The sequence below is a fragment of the Octopus bimaculoides genome, chromosome 1, assembly GCF_046866305.1.
Source record: "Octopus bimaculoides isolate indiv1 chromosome 1, ASM4686630v1, whole genome shotgun sequence".
In the NCBI taxonomy this organism is placed as follows: domain Eukaryota; kingdom Metazoa; phylum Mollusca; class Cephalopoda; order Octopoda; family Octopodidae; genus Octopus; species Octopus bimaculoides.
The window spans coordinates 156,663,082-156,682,671 of NC_142928.1; the positions used below are offsets into that span (position 1 = coordinate 156,663,082).

The following is a 19,590-nucleotide window of genomic DNA, read 5'->3' on the forward strand; positions in this document are numbered from 1 at the left end:
AAGCATTCTTATTTCTTACAGGCACAGAAGTCAAACAAAAACCAACAAAATTACCATAAAATGTCTTCAACTTGGAAAATAAAGAGGTGGATCAAATACTGTAAGGAATTTTGCCCAATAATTCTAAAGATTCTACCAATCCACCATTTTGAATTACAATAATGGTCTGTCCACATTACTCTGTAAGGATCATAGGGCTGGTTTCTCTGGTGTGTGTATCATCACCATCATCATCATCATCATCATCATCATCATCGTTTAATGTCCGCTTTGACTGAGGACTGGCGAACCAGATGGCTGCACCAGGCTCCAATCTGATCTAGCAGAGTTTCTACAGCTGGATGCCCTTCCTAACACCAACCACTCCGAGAGTGTAGTGGGTGCTTTTACGTGCCAGCAGCACGAGGGTCAGTCAGGCAGTACTGGCAACAGCCACACTCAAATGATGTTTTTTACATGCCACCTGCACAGGAGCCAGTCCAGCGGCACTGGCAATGACCTCACTCAAATGTATATATATATATATATATATATATATATATATATATTCTCCCACTGGATGGGATGTTGGTCTACCATCACAGGATTACTCATGTTTACCAACTGAGTGGACTGGAGTAATGCAAAATGAAGTGTTTTTGCCAAAGAACATGACACATCACTCAATCTAGGAATTGAAACCACAATCTTACAACCATGAGTCTAACACCCTCACCACTAAGCCATGTGCCTTCACACAGACTAATAATAGCAATATTTAGAGTAATAATACCAATAATTATCCAGTATATGCATAAGAATAAATATCCTACTAAATAAATATTGTCCTGTAATTCTAATGCTGCTTTGCTTGTATCCATATTTGATATAATACCTCATTACATTCATCACAGCAGTGCATATCAATGCTGAATTTATATTTCTAATGAGGTAATTAACACAAATTAAGGCTATAAATATTAAAATAAAAATGATATGTGGTGAATGAAAATCAATTCACAAGCTTTATTATGCATATGAAACTAAAATAAAAATTTAATATGCCTTTAAAATACAACTAAACGCTAAATCTTGAGGATTTCAAACACTAAATGTCATTAAAATCCTGCACAATCACATTATTCTTCATCTTCAGTTCTGAATAAACCTTTATAATTGAAAGGATGAATAATGATATCATACAGATCTTCATTATCATTGTTGTCTCTTATTATAGGTTGTATGACATCTGCTGCTTCTTCATCATGACCTTATATATTTGTCTTCTGTTCCAAGCAAGGGATTAAATTCCACACTTCTTGAATGATTTGATAATAATCCTCTTTACTATAGGAACAAGGCCTGAAATTTGGATGTAGGAGGCTAGTTAATTATACTGACTTCAGTGGTTGACTGGTAGTTATTTTATTGACCCCAAAAGCATGAAAGGCAAAGATGGCTTCAGTAGAATTTGAACTCAGAACATAAAATGGGTGAAGTGCTGTTAAGCATTTTGCCCAGTGTGTTAACAATTCAGCCAGCTTGTCACCTTATGAATGATTTGGTAATAATGTCAGCTTTTATTTTCTTCATCTTTCATGTGATCTTTCTTCATGTATCCAGTTACTTGATTTTATCCTCATCATGTCCTTAAATAGCTTTATGATATAAACATTTAATGGTTGCAAAACACAAGTCTTCCAGGAATTACCGTTATGTCATTGCTTTTTGATCAGACATTATCAACAATGACTTCACTAGCCATGACCAAAACTGATCCCAGAAGAGCAAACACTTTCCCTTCTGTTGTTCAACAGGCTGTAAATACCAAAACTCCTTTTAGCCATTTTCTACATCTATCTTTATTTATCCAACCACATGGCTGTACATTACAACTCCTTGTGGAAACTCCTCTTTGGCATAGATTTTCTTTTAAAATCAATCAATGTTTTTAATTTATAGTACCATCTGCTAAACAAGAAAAAATTTGAAACAAACATGCTTTCCTCATGAGTGGTAGCTTTTGCCAGTACCATTTTCTCTCTCTCTCTCTCTCTCTGTGCTATTCAGTTCACAATTTATTTCTCTGACATGTCAAGATTAAGAAGTGTTTCATCCATTTTCCAATACAAGACAGCTTGTAGTCTATTTTCTGCCAATTTCTTTTTGCAAATAAGTGAAATGTTAGTATCTTATCATTCAGGTCAGAAGGCAGTTTTTGTGAAATCTTTGTTCTCTACTAAAGTGCTTAATCATACTGACTCATGAGCCTTGTGCACCATCCAACACTTTCCTTTAAATTCAAAATTCTATCCGGATTTTATTCTATTTGCACATACATTTGGATGGCTCCATGGGCTACACAAATTGTAGCTTAACTCTTTTTAAGTACCAACATAACTTCCTTCTTCAATAGTGGCAGCTTGTAGGGGTGACCTCTATTAGAACACTATTTTATTACATTATCTGAAGTTGAATATCTTTCTCCAATCTCTTGCAAGTTTATCAAAAACATGAAAGTCTTCTTTTTTTTTTTTTTGCTGCACTGTTATATATCTTCTCTGCAATTTCAATAAGTTCTTATTTGAATACTGCTCTAAATTTATTTTTTCTGGGAGGAATTTTCTCACAAGAAAAAAAAAAAACTATTCATCCCAAGCTATGCAAATGTATTCCACAAGATCTACATGGAAACTAACATCAGCTGTTCTACCAAGTGAGATTCTAATCCAACTTTTATAAAGTTCACTATTTCTATCACCTGTAGAAATAGTGAACAGTAATACAGGTAATTGTGATATTATTACATTGATAGGTATTGCCTTTCATTGCTTATCTGACAACATTGGCTATGCTGCTTCACAGATGTGTTTACATCTATGAATTGTAGACTGATGAATCAATGTATTCTGGTAAGTACCATGCATTCAGAAATACAGCATTTACAGTGAATTATATTGGTGAATGCATATGGTTTAGTTTATATAACAAATTATGCTATAATGTACTTTGTATCTGATTAATTATACAACAGTCAATGTAGTGCTTTTTTGATAATGAACTTGAGAAGTTCATTACCTAATATTTATGTAAATTATGTATCAAGGTGTGTAATAATAAAGAAAAAAATCATTTACTTCACATAAATTGCTGTACTTCAGCAGTAAATGTTGATCTATTACCTGTAAAAAGGATAGGGTTGACTCTGACAGGAGATTCATGGAAAATTTCATATTTCTATCTTCAAAATAGGGGTCAACTTCTACACAAAATCAACTTTTATTTAAGTATCTATGATACTTATTTCAAAAAGAATTCTATTTTTTCAACATTTATAATTTGCTCAGCAACATAACCACCATTTTCAATCATTATTTTTCAATTCAAGCAGGATATCTGGCAACGGTGCTATCATCCACACTTGCATTTTCCCCAACAACCCTAACATTATAGATTCAGATCATTTTCTAAACCTGTTACACCATTCTGAACTTTAAGAAAATGTTTCTCTTCCAATTTCCTTTCCTTCTTTGTTTTATCTATTTAATTATTATTTTGACAGCTGCAAACAGACTAACAGACTTCTTGATAGCCATTTGACTAAAAGGAATGCATTTTTAATTACAATCTTTGATCCAAATTGACAAAAGTCATTCCATTTCCATGATTGCAGTTTCTTGCTGTTCAGAAATTTAATGATGAAGCTTTGCTTTCTGAATAATATGACACACTGTTGATTCACTGATTGTATGGTCTTCACCTATTTTAGCCATTATAGCACCACTTTTATGCCTGTTAATTATGGCTAATCTTTCTTCCAACTCCATAACTTGCTTCTTAGCACTGTCACCACTCATGATAGTAGTACTCACTTGTTTAGAGCTTGTGTATGGCAATAAACTGAGGCTTTAGAAACAAGTAAACCTCCAATTAACCTGGCTTCGAACAACACCAAATTGAAAACACACACACACACACACACACACACACACACACAGTAGTACATAGATATAACAGAAAACAATTTGACAAAGATCATGTCTAAAACAATGAATCAGAGCAATACATTCAACAGCAGCTGAAAGAAAAGCAATAAAACAGAAGTGAAATTTGTACAGTATTATTTATCATTTCTCAGACATACTGTACGCTACAGTAAATCAATTCTTATATGCAGTATTTGAGTTTTGATGGCAAACTACCAATAACATAAACTTGACAACTGCAGTATTTGAACAGTAATTGGGGTATTTCTATTCATTTTACCATATTAGTATGGCCAGGAAGATTTTGAGTCAGAGTTGTTTTTACTTCTAACTGTAGCAAACAGGGTTATACAATGCTTGGCAAAATCTGAACTTAGACCATGGAATCATCAGTTCAGTTCTTTAACTGACACATTATAATCCCCAGCCACACACACACACTGTCTCTCTCTCTCTCTCTCTCTCTCTCTCTCTCTCTCTCTCACACACACACACACACACACCTGCATTCATGCTGTCTGTTTGTTCATTTGCTCTTTTTATTTAAGATCCTTTCTCCATGCCAGCATGGCTTTGATGTAAGGTTTTGAGGCAGGGTTTTTTAATGGCCAGATGCACTCCCACTTCCTGTTGCTAACACTTACCTGCTTTTCAAATAAGGAATTTTTATTGCAACATGTAGATAGTGGACAAAGTTGATGATAGAAATTGTCAACAAACTTCACAGATTGCAACTCAAACACAAGCAATAAAGTCAATGTTTACATCTGTAACTCAGCATAATTTTGTAAACATTCATGCACACACACACACACACACACACACACACACGCACAAAACCATTCGACTATATCTTTTATCATTATCTTTTATCTTTTGTTTTAGTCATTAAATTGTGGCTATACTGGGGCACTGCTTTGAAGAACTTTAGTCAAACAAATCAATCTCAGTAATAATTTATTTTTTCAAGGCTGGTACTTATTCTACTAGTCTCTTTTGCTGAACTGTTAAGTTATAGAGATGTAAGCACACCAGTACCAGCTGTCAAGTGATGGTGGGGGACAAGCACACACACACACACATATTTACATATAGGCGCAGGAGTGGCTGTGTGGTAAGTAGCTTGCTTACCAACCACATGGTTCTGGGTTCAGTCCCACTGCATGGCACTTTGGGCAAGTGTCTTCTACTATAGCCTCAGGGCAACCAAAGCCTTGCAAGTGGATCTGGTAGACAGAAACTGAAAGAAGCCCATCATGTATGTGTGTGTGTGTGTGTGTGTGTGTGTGTGTGTGTGTGTGTGTGTGTGTGTGTGTGTGTGTGTGTGTGCGCATGTGTGTGAGTGTGTGTGTATGTCTGTGTTTGTCCCCCCCAACATCACTTGACAACTGATGCTGGTTCAGCAAAAGAGACCAATAGAATAAGTACAAGGCTTACAAAGAGTAAGTAGTGGGGTTGGTTTGCTCAACTAAAGGTGGTGCTCCAGCATGGCCGCAGTCAAATGACTGAAATAAGTAAAAGAGTAAAAGAATAAATAAATATATACGATGGGCTTCTTTCAGTTTCTGCTTACCAGTCCACTCAAAAGGCTTTTGTTGGTCTGAGGCTGTAGTAGTAGATACTTGTACAAGGTACTACACAGTGGAACTGAAACTAGAACCATGTGATTGGGAAGCAAACTTTTTACCACACCCACACTTGTGCCTATATATATATATATATCATCATCATCATCATTTAACGTCCGTTTTCCATGCTGGCATGGGTTGGACAGTTTCACTGAGAACTGGTATGCTGGGGAGCTGTACCAGGTTCCAATCTGATGTGGCATGGTATCTATGGCTGGATGCCCTTCCTAACACCAACCACTCCAAGATTGTAATGGGTGCTTTTTACGTGCCATCAGCCACAATCCAACCCTTACTTGGCTTGACAGGTCTTCTCAAGCACAGTATATTGCCAAAGGTCTCTATCACTTGTCACTGCATCTGTGTTCAAATGGAGTTTTTTTATGTGCCAGTTATGCAACACTAGCATCATCCACAACTACAATTTCACTTGATCATGGCTGATGCCAGTGTCATGTAACAACGTGACATATATATATGTGTGTGTGTGTGTGTGTGTATACACACACACACACAAAGGGAAAGAGAGAAAAAGAAAGAAATTGCTTTACACTTGATTTAGACCTGATGCTATACATTAACACCAAACACAGTGTCCATATCAAATGTACTTGAACTCTTTTTGCATTTTACTTAATACAGATTTCAGAAATAGACTTTCATACTTAAAAGAGAAAAGTAAAAATGAATTAAAAAAAAACGTTAAACCAAGTAAGCAACGTACAGTGTAAGAGTCTTGCCAGTTCTGCATAGTCTCCAGTTATGGCAGCTGTGTGAAGAGCATTGGGGGAACACACTAGCATAGTATTCTGGCCAGGTACCAAATTTCTTTCCATTGGTTGCTGAAAGAAGTAAAATCAATATTGAATATAATTTCATTAAGAAACTTCAATAAACATTATAAATAGCTCTATGTGTCTATCCTGTTTTACTATATTTGAGTATCAATTCTTTACTTCATACTTTAAAGATTATAGCTGATTACGTTCTATGGCTGTCAAGTAAATCTGACAATATAGGTGCTGCTCTACAATAACCATATGAGTAGCTTCAATTTCAATTACTTACCATTTTATTTGCCTCAAGCTTCAGTTCAAGTACAATAACAAAACAGTATCCCCACCACACTTCCTTGTTTACTGTTTTACATTCATTGAATCAATAAATTACTTTAGGATACAACCTTAAAACTAATATACATTTTTTTTTCACTACATAGTTCACTGATGAATAAGTAACACTATTCATCCTCATTCATGTATTTTACATAAACTTTAGAATTCCGTAAAGTTATGGCCATCTTCAAATGTGGATTTATAAACATAACAACATGGAAAAAGTAAAAAGATGGAAATAGGTTAACACAAGAGAAACTGTATAACCAATTTTTTATTGAATATATTTACATTTTAATTATGACTCTGTTGTCGAGATTAATAATGTTTATGCTATGTTCTTTCCTAAACAATAGTTTGAATAGACTAACAAATATTAAATTCAATTTTTAGCTTGGAAATAAAAGACTTTATATTATCTTTTTTAATTGAATGAATATTTCAATCTTCACAGCTGAGGGTTGGAGGTGTCCTAGACACAATCCATTCATTGTGGCTTCAGTATCTCTTCAGGATGGAGAAGAGTTGGTTGGCCTCAGGCATTTGTAGACAGTAAGGGTCTATGCTTGGAGTTGTCTTTTCCTTAGTCTGACGACCTTCCGAGGCTACTAAGCTCAGACTATCTGTTCAGTTATAACCACCAGTGTGCCTGTGGATGCAGTATTGCCTTCTTCTAGTGACATGCTTTAACAAAAGCTAAGGGGCACCTCACTCTCAGTGGTCTACAGCATGCCACAATCCAACCCAGAATTTCTAAATCATGGTTCTATTGCTAGATAGTCATTGACACTACTTTGGATTTGTCTGTCCCTTTGACAGGTATTACTTTTGTCCGGCTGGATTGCTTGCAATCCATCAATCTAATCATGCAACAGGTTTGTACTAGACTATATACTACTTGTAATACATCGTTATCGTAACTCTGTTGTTAAGGCTATTAATTACTATCATCGTCATCATCATTTTAATGTCGGCATTTTGCAAGTTTACATGGGTCAGACAGAATTTGTTGAGTCAGATTTTCTGCAGTTGGATGCTCTTTGTGTCATCAATCCTCATCTGCTTCCTAAATAAGGTAATATTTCCCCATGACCAGACAAGTTTTTCACAGAAGACTGGAGACAAAGGACACCACTATTTCATAGTGACACTCATTTACAACTATTATGTGATGTCAGGACAAGGAGATACCAACTCTCTCTTACACACATAAAAATGGAGGGCTTCTTTCAGTTACTATCTACCAAATCTACTCTCATGACCTTGGCTCACCTAGGACTATAGTTGAAGGCACTTGCCTAAGATGCCATACAGTGGAACTGAACCTGGAACAAAGTGATTGAGAAGCAAGCTTCTTAACGACATATCCATAACTGTTCCTCAATGTGTGCATGTGCAAGCATGTGTGTGCATGTGCAAGCATGTGTGTGCATGCTTATTTGTGCACACACACACACACACACACACACACACACACACACACACGCACGCACACACGCACACACACACACTCACTCACACACACACACACACACACACACACACACACACACGCACGCACACACGCACACACACACACTCACTCACACACACACACACACACACACAACGATTATATTATATTCTTTCTCGAAACAATACTTTGAATATTCTAATAACAAATATTGAATTTAATTTATAGGTTTGAAATGATGGATTTATTTTATTTTCTTTAATTAATATCAATATTTATTATGTGCTTTTTTTTCTATTTGTTCACTTATATATATTTTCCCTATATTAACAGGTGCAGGTGTGGCTATGTGGTTAGAAGTATGCTTCCCAGCCAAATGGCTCCGGGTTCAAGATTCAGTCCCAATATATGGCACTTTGGGATAGTGTCTCCTACTATAGCCTCAGGCTGACCAAAGCCTTGTGACTGGATTTAGTAGATGGAAACTTAAAGAAGCCTGTTGAGTGTGTGTGTGTGTGTGTGTGTGTGTGTGTGTGTGTGTGCACGTGTGCGTGTGTGTGTGTGTGTGTGTGTGTGTGTTTATCTCCTACCACCACTTGACAACTGGAGCTAGCATGTTTACAACCCTGTAACTTAGTGGTTCAGCAAAAGACCAACAGAATAAGTATCAGGCTTAAAAAAGTTCTGGGGTTGATTTGTTTGGCTAAAATCCTTCATGGTGGTGCCCCAGCATGGTAGTAGTCTAATGACTGAAACAAATAAAAGATTAAAGAAAAAAAGATAATACACACAAGTACAAGCATAAACTTGTGATTAAAGAAGTTCATCTCAGAAGCACATGATTCCGAGCTCAATCCCGCTGCATGACACATTGAGCAAGTGTCTCCTACTGTAGAGAGTGTAGTGGGTGCCTTTTATGTGCCACGAGCACAGGAGCCAGGCAGGTGGCCCTAGCATTGATCATGTTCAGATAGTGCTTTTTACATGCCACTGGTATGGGAGCCAGTCAGGGAACACTGGCATTACCTTCCTAACCGCTCCTACTAACAGCATTACCCAGTTATATTTCTTTCAGACATTTCACTCTGCATATAATGACTGCAGACATGGCTATGTGGTTAAAAGGTTTACCAGAAAACATTATTGTCTCAGGTTCAATTTCACTATATGGCACACTAAGTAAATATCTTTGATTAAAGCCTTGGATCAACCAATGTCTCATGGGAAACATTTGGTAGAAGAAAACTGCAGAAACAATTATATGTATAACTGCATATATGTTCGCATCACAGTCAATGTGTCAGTTGATTTTCAAACTTGACACTCTGCTGAATTCCAGAATAAGTAGGAAATGGCAAACCCCCACATTAAAATCCATGTGAACTAAAAATAGATCAGTCAATAAGAATAAAGTTAGGTCATCAGTGCACAATTAGAATGATTATAAGCATCTTCTCACAGATAGTAATACATTTTAGATGCTGCTTTGAATATTTCTTACAATTTTTTTTCTAATTCAAAAATTGTTTTTCAATATGTAACTCGCCATATCCAATCACTTCCAGTGACAAAAGACAATGGCAAAGATTGTTTACAACTGATTACAAAGATTGCTTACAACTGTTTACAATAATTTTCAGCTGATAAGGTATTGCAACTTTTAGAAGATTCTAATGAAGTTCAATGAAAATTCAATCAAGTGTATTCAAAAGTTAGTTGAAGATGAAAGAGTTTAAGCTGCAAGTGTTAATAAAGCATTTCTAATGAAGGGGCATGGTTCTCAATCAACTAATAATAGTGGTGATGCAATACTGATATCAGATAGAACAGGGGTTCTCAACCATTTTTTATTGATTGACCCCTTTGATTACTATGCTATTCTGGTGAACCCCCATAGCCATTCTATGTTTAAAAACTAGTTTTATAGAAACTTCTTTCAAAATACCTATTTACCCATTAACTTGTGTAGGTTGAACTAATTAAAATGTTTGAGAAAGAAATGTAGCTGTTTCTTGCAATATATATCAATGCATACACCTAAAGCAAAATTTTTTCAGGGGCCCTTAAAAGACTATTGTGGATTCCCAATTTACTATTTTGTTGTGTGAACCCCCAAAAGTCTTATATGGACTTTCAGAGGCCATATGGACCCTGGTTGAGAATCACTGAGATAGACAGACAGCCAATTCCAGATAATATTCTGAGTAATTTTCAGTCAACCCCATTTTTTATTTCAGAGAGCTGTGTGGATTTGGGTAGCACTAGTTATCTTCCTGAGCACAACGATGATAAGTTTACTTCATACGCTGACATCCATTTTGTAATTTTCAAAACTACAAAATATATGAGACATTAGTCCTCTGTCTTGCCAGCTGTTGTCAAACCAGCCAATCCTGCCAGCATGGAAAATTTACATTAAGAGGTGATGATAATGCTAAAACATTAAAGTTAGCAAAATTTCAAATTAAATTTTCTTTTCATTCGTTTACTAGAGTTGGGGATAATTATATGGCATCCATTTGCTTTTCAGTTTAATCTTTCTCAAAAACCTAATGGCTTGAAGAAAATCACCAGCTTTGGCATCATCATCGTAATATATACTTTTTTTTTTTTTTTTTTGCATATACTTTATACAGAATAAATTGCAGGACAAGAAATGTTTCTCTCAAAATTGTATTCTTAGAAACAGAAAACTCATATATAAGGGAATTTAATACACCATTTACTCCAAATTTACCCCTGCAGTTATATGTCTGATTTAAAACTGGTTTTCTTTGAATATGCTGGACAATAAATTAAAAAAAACAAAAGGTCACATATTAAAATGTTTAGTTTTTAACTTCATAATTCTCTTTTATTAATGTTTCCACAGGTAAGACGCTTGCTTATACTTTGAATTATTGGTTGACAAATAATGATTAGAAAAAGTCTTTATCAATATTATTTTGACATCATCTAAAAACATAGAATAACTATAAGAAAAAAAGCTGATGAAATAACTTAGTAAGTGTGTACAAAATTTCTTTTTACAAAATAGGAAGGAAGCATCTTAAAAATAAAGGACAAACTATCTGAATTAATCTATTTATGTCTCATTAAATAATCATTAATATAAATGAATTATCGATAATATATTATCAAAAATAACACAGTTTAAATTACCTGAAATTGTCACATGAGATCATTATTAAGAACAACAGCTATAAAATACTCTCAAAAAAAAAGTAAATAAAAATAATTTTGCTAATTTGGTTTTCAGACAGTACTAAAAGATGCATGAGTCTAAAAGTAGATTTTCTTAAATGGCTCTGGAAAGGAAGAAAAAAAAATATTTCTTGAATTCCTAAGAGTGAAGAAACAGAAAATGGAAACTTTCAGACAGACATAAATAGACAGATTGTTTTAAAAGATTATGAATTGTAACAAAGTTTAAGACCTCAAGAGAGATTTTCTTACTTTTTATAATTCATAATTGTAGAAAAAAATGAGTCCATATCTGTTAAAACTCATAGCAAGCTAGAATGTTTGCTAATGCTCAACCAAGACAAAGGAATGTGATAAAATGTGACATACCTAAAATAGATGTGTCATCAGTATCTACTTAGAATTTCCTATTTTTAAACTCTTCTATATGGAGGGCATCTAAATACCATAATAACTTTTAAGAATCTTATAGCACACTGACATTACGGCAATTGTTATATTATTTAATGCATTTACCAGCATTGACCACTTAAGATTTAAATCATCTTCCCAAAACCTTCAATTGTATTTTGTGGAGAAGTGTTCAATACTTTTGTGGACTTGATAACAAAAATTTTCTCATAAACTTTGAGTAAGTTTTCTGAATTGTGAATATCTATTAAAGCTAAAGAAGATTACTGAAAAATTCAATTGTGAATTATTTGTAGCAAAAGAAAATATTAAGTCCCATTCTCAGATCATATGAATGGCTTCCCATTTCAAGAATCTTTACAATGATTAAAATAATGAGTTCAAGTACTATCACTTAGAAACTGCTTCCAGACAACAAAACAACAGAAATACTGTATCAATAGGATTGGTGTTAGGTGTCAAACTTTACATGTAGTTAGTATTGCTGGGTTCAAATTTTCCTATAAACTACAGATGGAAATAATTTGAATTACAGGTGAGATTTATAGGCTCTAGGTACTTGGCAAATTGAATACACAACAGAGATCCTCAGGGGTTAGATTTCATTTAGAGAGAGAGAGAGAGAGAGAGAGAGAGAGAGAGAGAGAGAGAGAGAGAGAGAGAGAGAGAGAGAGAGAGAGAGGGAGAGAGAGAGAGGGAGGGAGGGAGAGAGAGAGAGAGAGGGAGGGAGAGAGAGAGAGAGAGGGAGGGAGAGAGAGAGAGAGAGAAAAGGAGGGAGAGAGAGAGAGAGAGAGAGAGAGAGAGAGAGAGAGAGAGAGAGTCTTTCAATCCTATTGCCATTTCATTGTAATTTAGGATTTGTACCTGCCCGGAGAAAGCTACAAAAAATTGTTTTATTGTACCCTCCAATTTGGAACTGGATATACTACTAGTTATACATAATGAAATAGAGAATATTGTTCTCATCTATGGATAACATCCCCTTCATCAATGTCTGATATTCTAGACAGCATCAGAAAAATGTCTGGCAAACTTTCATCTCCAGCTTTTAGCTTATCATTATTAATTTATGTCTTAGCTTTCATATGGCAGAATTTTCATCAACACAATTCCTTTATCTTGGAGAAAGAGAGTGTTTATGTTTCATAGAAGCCAAATCTTATCATTACAATGTGAATAGCGTCAGATAAATTAATGTATTTATTATATAAAAATGATGAGAGAAACATCAGGTGATTTGGTGAATATTTTCCGGCTACCAAAAATTCTGTGTCAACAAGTACGGCCAGTTTGACCAAATAGCCTTTGTGTCATGGCCAGGTTTGGTTAGTTGAAAAGGTAAAGGATTAGACAATATGCAAGTAGTTTATGCAAAAAAAAAAAAGAATAGTTTAAATATATCTCAGTATGATATACCATATTTATTTGTATCACAATATGCTCTTATGTATAATGCACAACTATTTATGGACAATGTAATGCCAGAAGAAATTTATCTCTTCTTTAAGATGACTGGTTTTTCTTTAAGGTAATCTTCATGGAAAGTGGTATCATCAAAAATAAGACTAGTAATAGTGGAGAATGTAAAATAATTTGAGTTTCCTGAATTACTGAAGGGAATAAATAAATGCCTCAAAATATATGAATGGTACACTACATTCTTATAATTTATGCTCTTGATTTTTTTTTCAAAACAGCTTTGGATTTCTAAGTTTTGAACAGGAATCATTCCATCTTACATCTTGTAATGTATATATGGCTATTTTGAGCTAGTTTAACTCTTGTCATAGGATAGACTTACATCTCTATTCAAATATTTCTCTTTCGAAATAACAGTATTTTTGTCTACTTTTTATAAAATGTTACCTGTGAACTTTAAACCGTCGGCCATAAAAGTGCATGTGTTATACAAAGTCAATGCACAATTTTTTTTTTCTAGAAAATCAATTTGATTTTGATAATTCTACTGTATATACTCAGTTTTATGATGTTTTATTATAGAACAGGTGTTTCATCAAGGATTTTTAAAACCACTCTAAATATTTTATTGCACATTTACAAAAACAAAAATCGGTCTTCAGATTTTTATGTTTAAACATCAGCAATATATTTGAACATGCATGCTAACACCATAATGTTTGCAGAAAATATGCTGTCCCCTAGTCAATATAAATACATCAGTAAAAAGAGTAAATTTCAGTAACAACACAAATAGCTGCCTGAGCGGATACACTGCCTACTGTCTGCCTCCATCAAAAGGTAGTACAAAGATGTACTGCAAACTATGGTGGCTGAGCAGCAAGCTATTTTATGTGTGGCACAATAGATGTAGAGTTAAAGTCATGCACATCAACACACAAAGCCAATAATAAACTTAAGGTGACTAACACTGACACTTACCCAAATGCTACAAAAAAAAAACCTAATACCAAACATAGTACTTGTGGAAATACACATACCAAAATATGTTATATTCTGTACTGACAGGAAAGAAAAAATGTCATGGTGGAGTTGCTATGCTGTCTATGATGTTGTCACATCCTTAATCCTGCTGTCACACTTCAACTCAGTTTACAACACATTAATAGTACACATAAAGCAAATCAATGTAGCTCTATGTACAATATCTCACATCCATCAGCAGTCTCAAATCATGATGGTAAATTTCAAAATAGCCTTAAAAAAATAGAAAAATGAACCAATCAATGTTGATGCAAGCAAGCTGTTACTTTGATCAACTGTTTTTTTCAAACAACTGTTTTTGGTCAATTGTTCTTCAACTGTTTTTGACAAATTGACACCCAGAAACAAAGTTTTTGCTTCTTTCTACATAACTTTGAAAAAATATTGTAATGGAATAGTTGTACAATTGTATAGTATATAAGTATATATAGAGTCTCTACGATTATGTATAGAGTGCTTTTGCTGAGTTGTAGTTTCCTTGAATTTTCTTTGAGAACTATAAATAATCACACACACACACACACACACACACACACACACACACACACACACACACGTACACGCACACTACATATACACACATAGATATTCTAATTTTCTGTCTTGTACGCCTCATCTCTCTCTTCCTCTCCTTTTCTCAACATAAAGATATACTGGTATAGTTTGTGCACTAAATTCTAATGTACACAATAACAATGACAGAACAATACATGAACATTTCTAATTATATCTCTGTCGTGAAGATGAAACAAAAGTGCTAAGATAAGATAAGATAGGTTAAGCTAATAATTGCTAATAATTGCTAATAATATCGTTAATGTTATTGTGGTTGATTGGAAGAATTGTTAGAACATCTGACAAAATGCCTTATGGTATTTGTTCCATTTCTTTACATTCTGTATTCAAATCCCACCAATGTCGACTTTGCCTTTCATCTCTCAAGAGTCAATAAAATAAAGTACCAGTTAAGTACTAGTGCCAATATAATTGACTAATGCCTCTTTCCCAAATTTTTGACTTTGTGCCAATTTTACAAACAATTATTATTATTAATTATCATATTCAGTTCCATACTTATAGTCGCACTTATTTATTACAAGCAGTACTCACGGGAATGCCAAGGTTATTTTTGAAAACTACAAGTTTGTTGGAAATTTATAGAGAAGCATGAACTATATAATTTCTTTAAGAAATTGAATTTTCTCAGAAGTGTTTTATTCTTGATATACCGCATAGGTAGTATTAAATATGAAGTCTTTAGAGAGAACATTTTTGAAAAATATATGCCTTGCTATACACTTGTCACTTATTCTACCTTGGGAGTTGTATCTATGATTTTTATCTTCATGTCAAGAATTAAACAACCTTAATTTAGAATAAGATCAAAAACATAATCGATCTATAATATTTTTCTGTTCTGGTACAGCTATGTGATAAAGCTTTACTAAATCTCACTATGCTGTACTATATCCTTATTTTCATAACAGAGAAAACTGTACATGGCCAGACTTGAACCCAGAGTCACAGTGGGGAAAAAAAAAAAAAGAAAAAAAAAAGAACAGCAGCTGTCCTACTGATCTGTGTATTCTGAAAAACAATTAAACTACTTATATATATAATACTTAATTTAAAACATTTATTTTTATCAGCCAGTTGTCATAGAAATAAAGTGATGAATCTGTAACAGATTATGTACTCAGTTTCCTTCCATGGCTTTTCAATCAACTGGTTCGTGAATAATATAAATGTTGTGTGTATAATAGATTACGTTCGATTTCACTTCATAGATAAAAGATAACATACGTAGACAGTAATAGAATATTATAGATTGTCAAAAGTCCCCACCTCTTTCTTGCTCTCTCTCTCTCTCTCTCTCTCTGGAGCACTCAAGTATACCGACAGAATCATCCAGGCAAGCAAGTTAAGCTAATAATTACTGGTAGCATTATCATTATTATTACTAACCATCATATTTTAAGCAGGCAAATCTCTGCCAGCAAGAAAGGGATTCTGTCTTTTGGTGAAGGGTATTCTGAAAGACTGCAACAACACACCTTGCACACAGTTGTGTAGAAGGTGTAATGTTGCTGGGGAGAAAACTTGGAAATAGAATGGCGAGAATGAGAAAAAACTGGAAAAAAATGAGGCAGGAATTTTATGTTGGATGTGCAATGTTAAGGTGCATGACTGACAGAGCATAAATAAGCTAAAAGAAAAACTGTGTATTAGAAGAAGCAGCTACAGAGGGTATGATAGAAGTGGAATTTGTACAGACATGTGATGCACATGTGGGATGACAACTGGATACAGAAGTGCCACTTGATCCAAGTAAAAAGAGCCTGCAGAAGATAAAGACATGATAAGAAGTGATGAAAGCTGATCTTAGGATACAAATGCATGATTGCCTTGGACAGTACTTCTTAAGGAGAGAGAATAGCATTGCTTCTAACTTTAAATGATAATGATCATCATCATTTATTGCCCATTGTCCATGCTGGCATGGGTTGGACAGTTTGACTGGGCTGGCATGCTGGAAGGTTGCATCAGACTCCAGTCTGATTTGGCATGGTTTTCTATGGCTGGATGCCCTTCCTAACACCAACCACTTCGAGAGTGTATTGGGTGCTTTTATGTGCCATTTGCATGACACCAGGGTAAGTTTATGTGCCACTGGCAGGAGTGCCAATTTGCGTGACACCAGTATCTGCTATGACTGTGATTTTACTCGGCTTGATGGGTCCTCTTCTCAAGAATGACATAATGCCAAGGTCTTGGTCATTGCCTCAATGGGGCCCAACACTTGAAAAGAACTCAGCCACTTTGTCTCCGTGATGCCCAATGCTCAAAAGATGTTCTTTATGTGCCACCAGCACGGGTGTTCTTGGTTTGATGGGTCCTCTCAAGCACAGCACATTACCAAAGGTCTCAGTCACCAGTCATTGCCTCTATAAGGCTCAAAGTTCGAAGATCATGCTTCACCACCTCTTCCCATGTCTTCATGGCTCTACCTCTACTACAGAGATCAGCACTTCTTTGCACAGCTGTCCTCCCTTTATATTAAAGAGTGGAGAGCATACACATAATATATTTCTATATAACTTTTTTATTTTTTTTATATTCTTTCGGGATGAAGTTCTCTCATCTTGAGATGTTAAACCTAATGAAGGTAATAATGAGTTACTGCAAGTGGCTGGACATGACGCTGGAGAAAATCCATTCAAATCCTGCAAGTATGGGAAAATGGACATAAACATGCTGATGATATGCAATATTTACACAGACTCATATGAATTCTGCGATATAAATTCCTTTATTCTTTTGCTCGTTTCAGTCATTTGACAGCAACCATGCTAGAGCACTGCCTTTAGTCAAACAAATCAACCCCAGTACTTATTCTTTGTATGCCTGGTACTTATTCTATCAGTCTCTTTTGCCAAACCGCTAAGTTATGGGGATGCAAGCACACCAACATCAGTTGTCAAACATTGGTATGGGGACAAACACAGACACACACACACATATACATGACGGGCTTCTTTCAGTTCCCATCTACCAAATCCACTCACAAGGCTTTGGTCAGCCTGAGGCTATAGTAGAAGACACTTGCCCAAGGTTCCATGCAGTGGGACTGAACCCAGGGTCATGTCGTTGGGATCAAGCTTCTTACCACACAACCATGCCTATGCCAATGTATATTCTTTACACACATCTCTACCTCAGACTGGCCAGAAAATTAAGCTGTTAAACAACAGTTACCCTTCCTAAGCTATACCCTCACAGATTAACGTACACCAACACTTAATGACATCCTGGCCTTCCAAGACTGTGAATTTGGCAAGGACATGATAAATCAGGGAAGGAAATCTGATATATTTGTTATCTACAAACCCAGTTCCACAATTTTTTTTTTGTAGCAGATTCTCAAAACTCTAACAAATAACTTTTATGGTCTGATGAGAATGATTGGGGATAACTGAACCATTAATTAATTAATTGATTGATTCTGCATCCACATGATGCAGAAGTAGTTCCTCAGGCCATTTGAAACATACATAAGTGAATAAAGTTATGTAAGAACATAATTCTTCAGTCTTTGTTTAAGACACACACACATACATTATCATCATTATCATCATCATTTAATGTCCATCCTCCATCTGGCATAAGCAAGATGGGTTGACAGGAGCTAGACAAGCCAAAGAAGTGTACCAGGTTCCATTGTCTGCTTTGGCATGGTTTCTATGGCTGGATGCCCATCCTAACTCCAACCATTTTACAGAGTGTACTGGCTGCTTTTTACACAGCACCAGCACCAGAAGGGGTCAACAAGTAACTTGTGAGATGAAGACCTCTCAGCTGGAAGAGGCAGTGGAATTGAAGGAGGTGGTTTTGTGCCAAACGAGAGTTTTAAAGTATAATAGAGGGATAGAGGTAGGCGTCTTACTATAGAGGAGATACTTGGCTACTCTTGTAGGAGAGGAAGGAGAGTTAGAGAGAAAGATAGAGAGAGACAGCATGAGAAAGAAAGATAGAGAGAGACAGCATGAGAGAGAAAAATAGATGATTGAACAGTGGGGAGAATATAAGTGGCACAGAGGGGATAGAGGGAGATGTTCCATAAGAGTGTGAGGGGAGATGTTTAGAGATGGGGAAGAGGTGACTGTAGCAAGTGATGGTGAGGGAAACTGGAGTGGTTGGAAGAGCTTTGGAGAGTATGTGGGCAGGCAGGTGAGGGATAGTGGATGGGCCTGCAGCAGGTGATAATCATGGGTGGTGGGACATGGGTTTTCGGGAAAATGGGTTGCAGATGAGTTTTGACAGAGGACAGAACTGTATGGATGGCCACAATTTTACTTAGCTTGATGTGTCTTCTCAAGCACAGCAAACCAGATATATATAAAACAAATAATAAATGAGTATATGCATATATACGTACAAGTATGTGCATACCTACATCTACCTGTATATATAGGTGCATATCTGGGTACAGGACGTTGCAAACAAAACGTAGACAAAAAAATAATAATAACCAGAGTACAGAAAACACACAGGCCACATAGAGAACATTTTCCTCCATCAGCTGCCACCATTCTAACACAGGCGTTTCGAAGAGTTAGGGCAGGTATATATATATATATATATATATATCGAGACCTTTGGAAATGTGCTGTGCGTGAGAAGACCCGGCAAGCCAAGTAAGATCGTTGCCAGTGCCCCTGGACTGGCTTGTGCGGGTGGCACATAAAAGACACTATTTCGAACGTGGCCGTTTTCGTGCGGGTGACACGTAAAAGCACCCACTACACTCTCTGAGTGGTTGGCGTTAGGAAGGGCATCCAGCTGTAGAAACT

The 19,590-nt window shown here is 35.6% G+C and overlaps 1 protein-coding gene across 3 annotated transcripts in view; it reads right to left on the bottom strand.

Moving 5' to 3' along the window:
• The window catches only part of LOC106868434 (uncharacterized), a 377,561-nt gene that overhangs the window by 280,064 nt on the left and 77,907 nt on the right, over positions 1-19,590 (bottom strand). For all 3 annotated transcript variants that reach the window (XR_016243814.1, XM_014913697.3, XM_014913696.3), the window contains one exon: positions 6,318-6,435. Coding sequence is in view for 2 of the 3 variants with exons in the window: in XM_014913697.3 (XP_014769183.1) it covers positions 6,318-6,435 (118 nt within the window). In the remaining variant the exon portion in view is untranslated. The remainder of the gene's footprint in view (positions 1-6,317; positions 6,436-19,590) is intronic.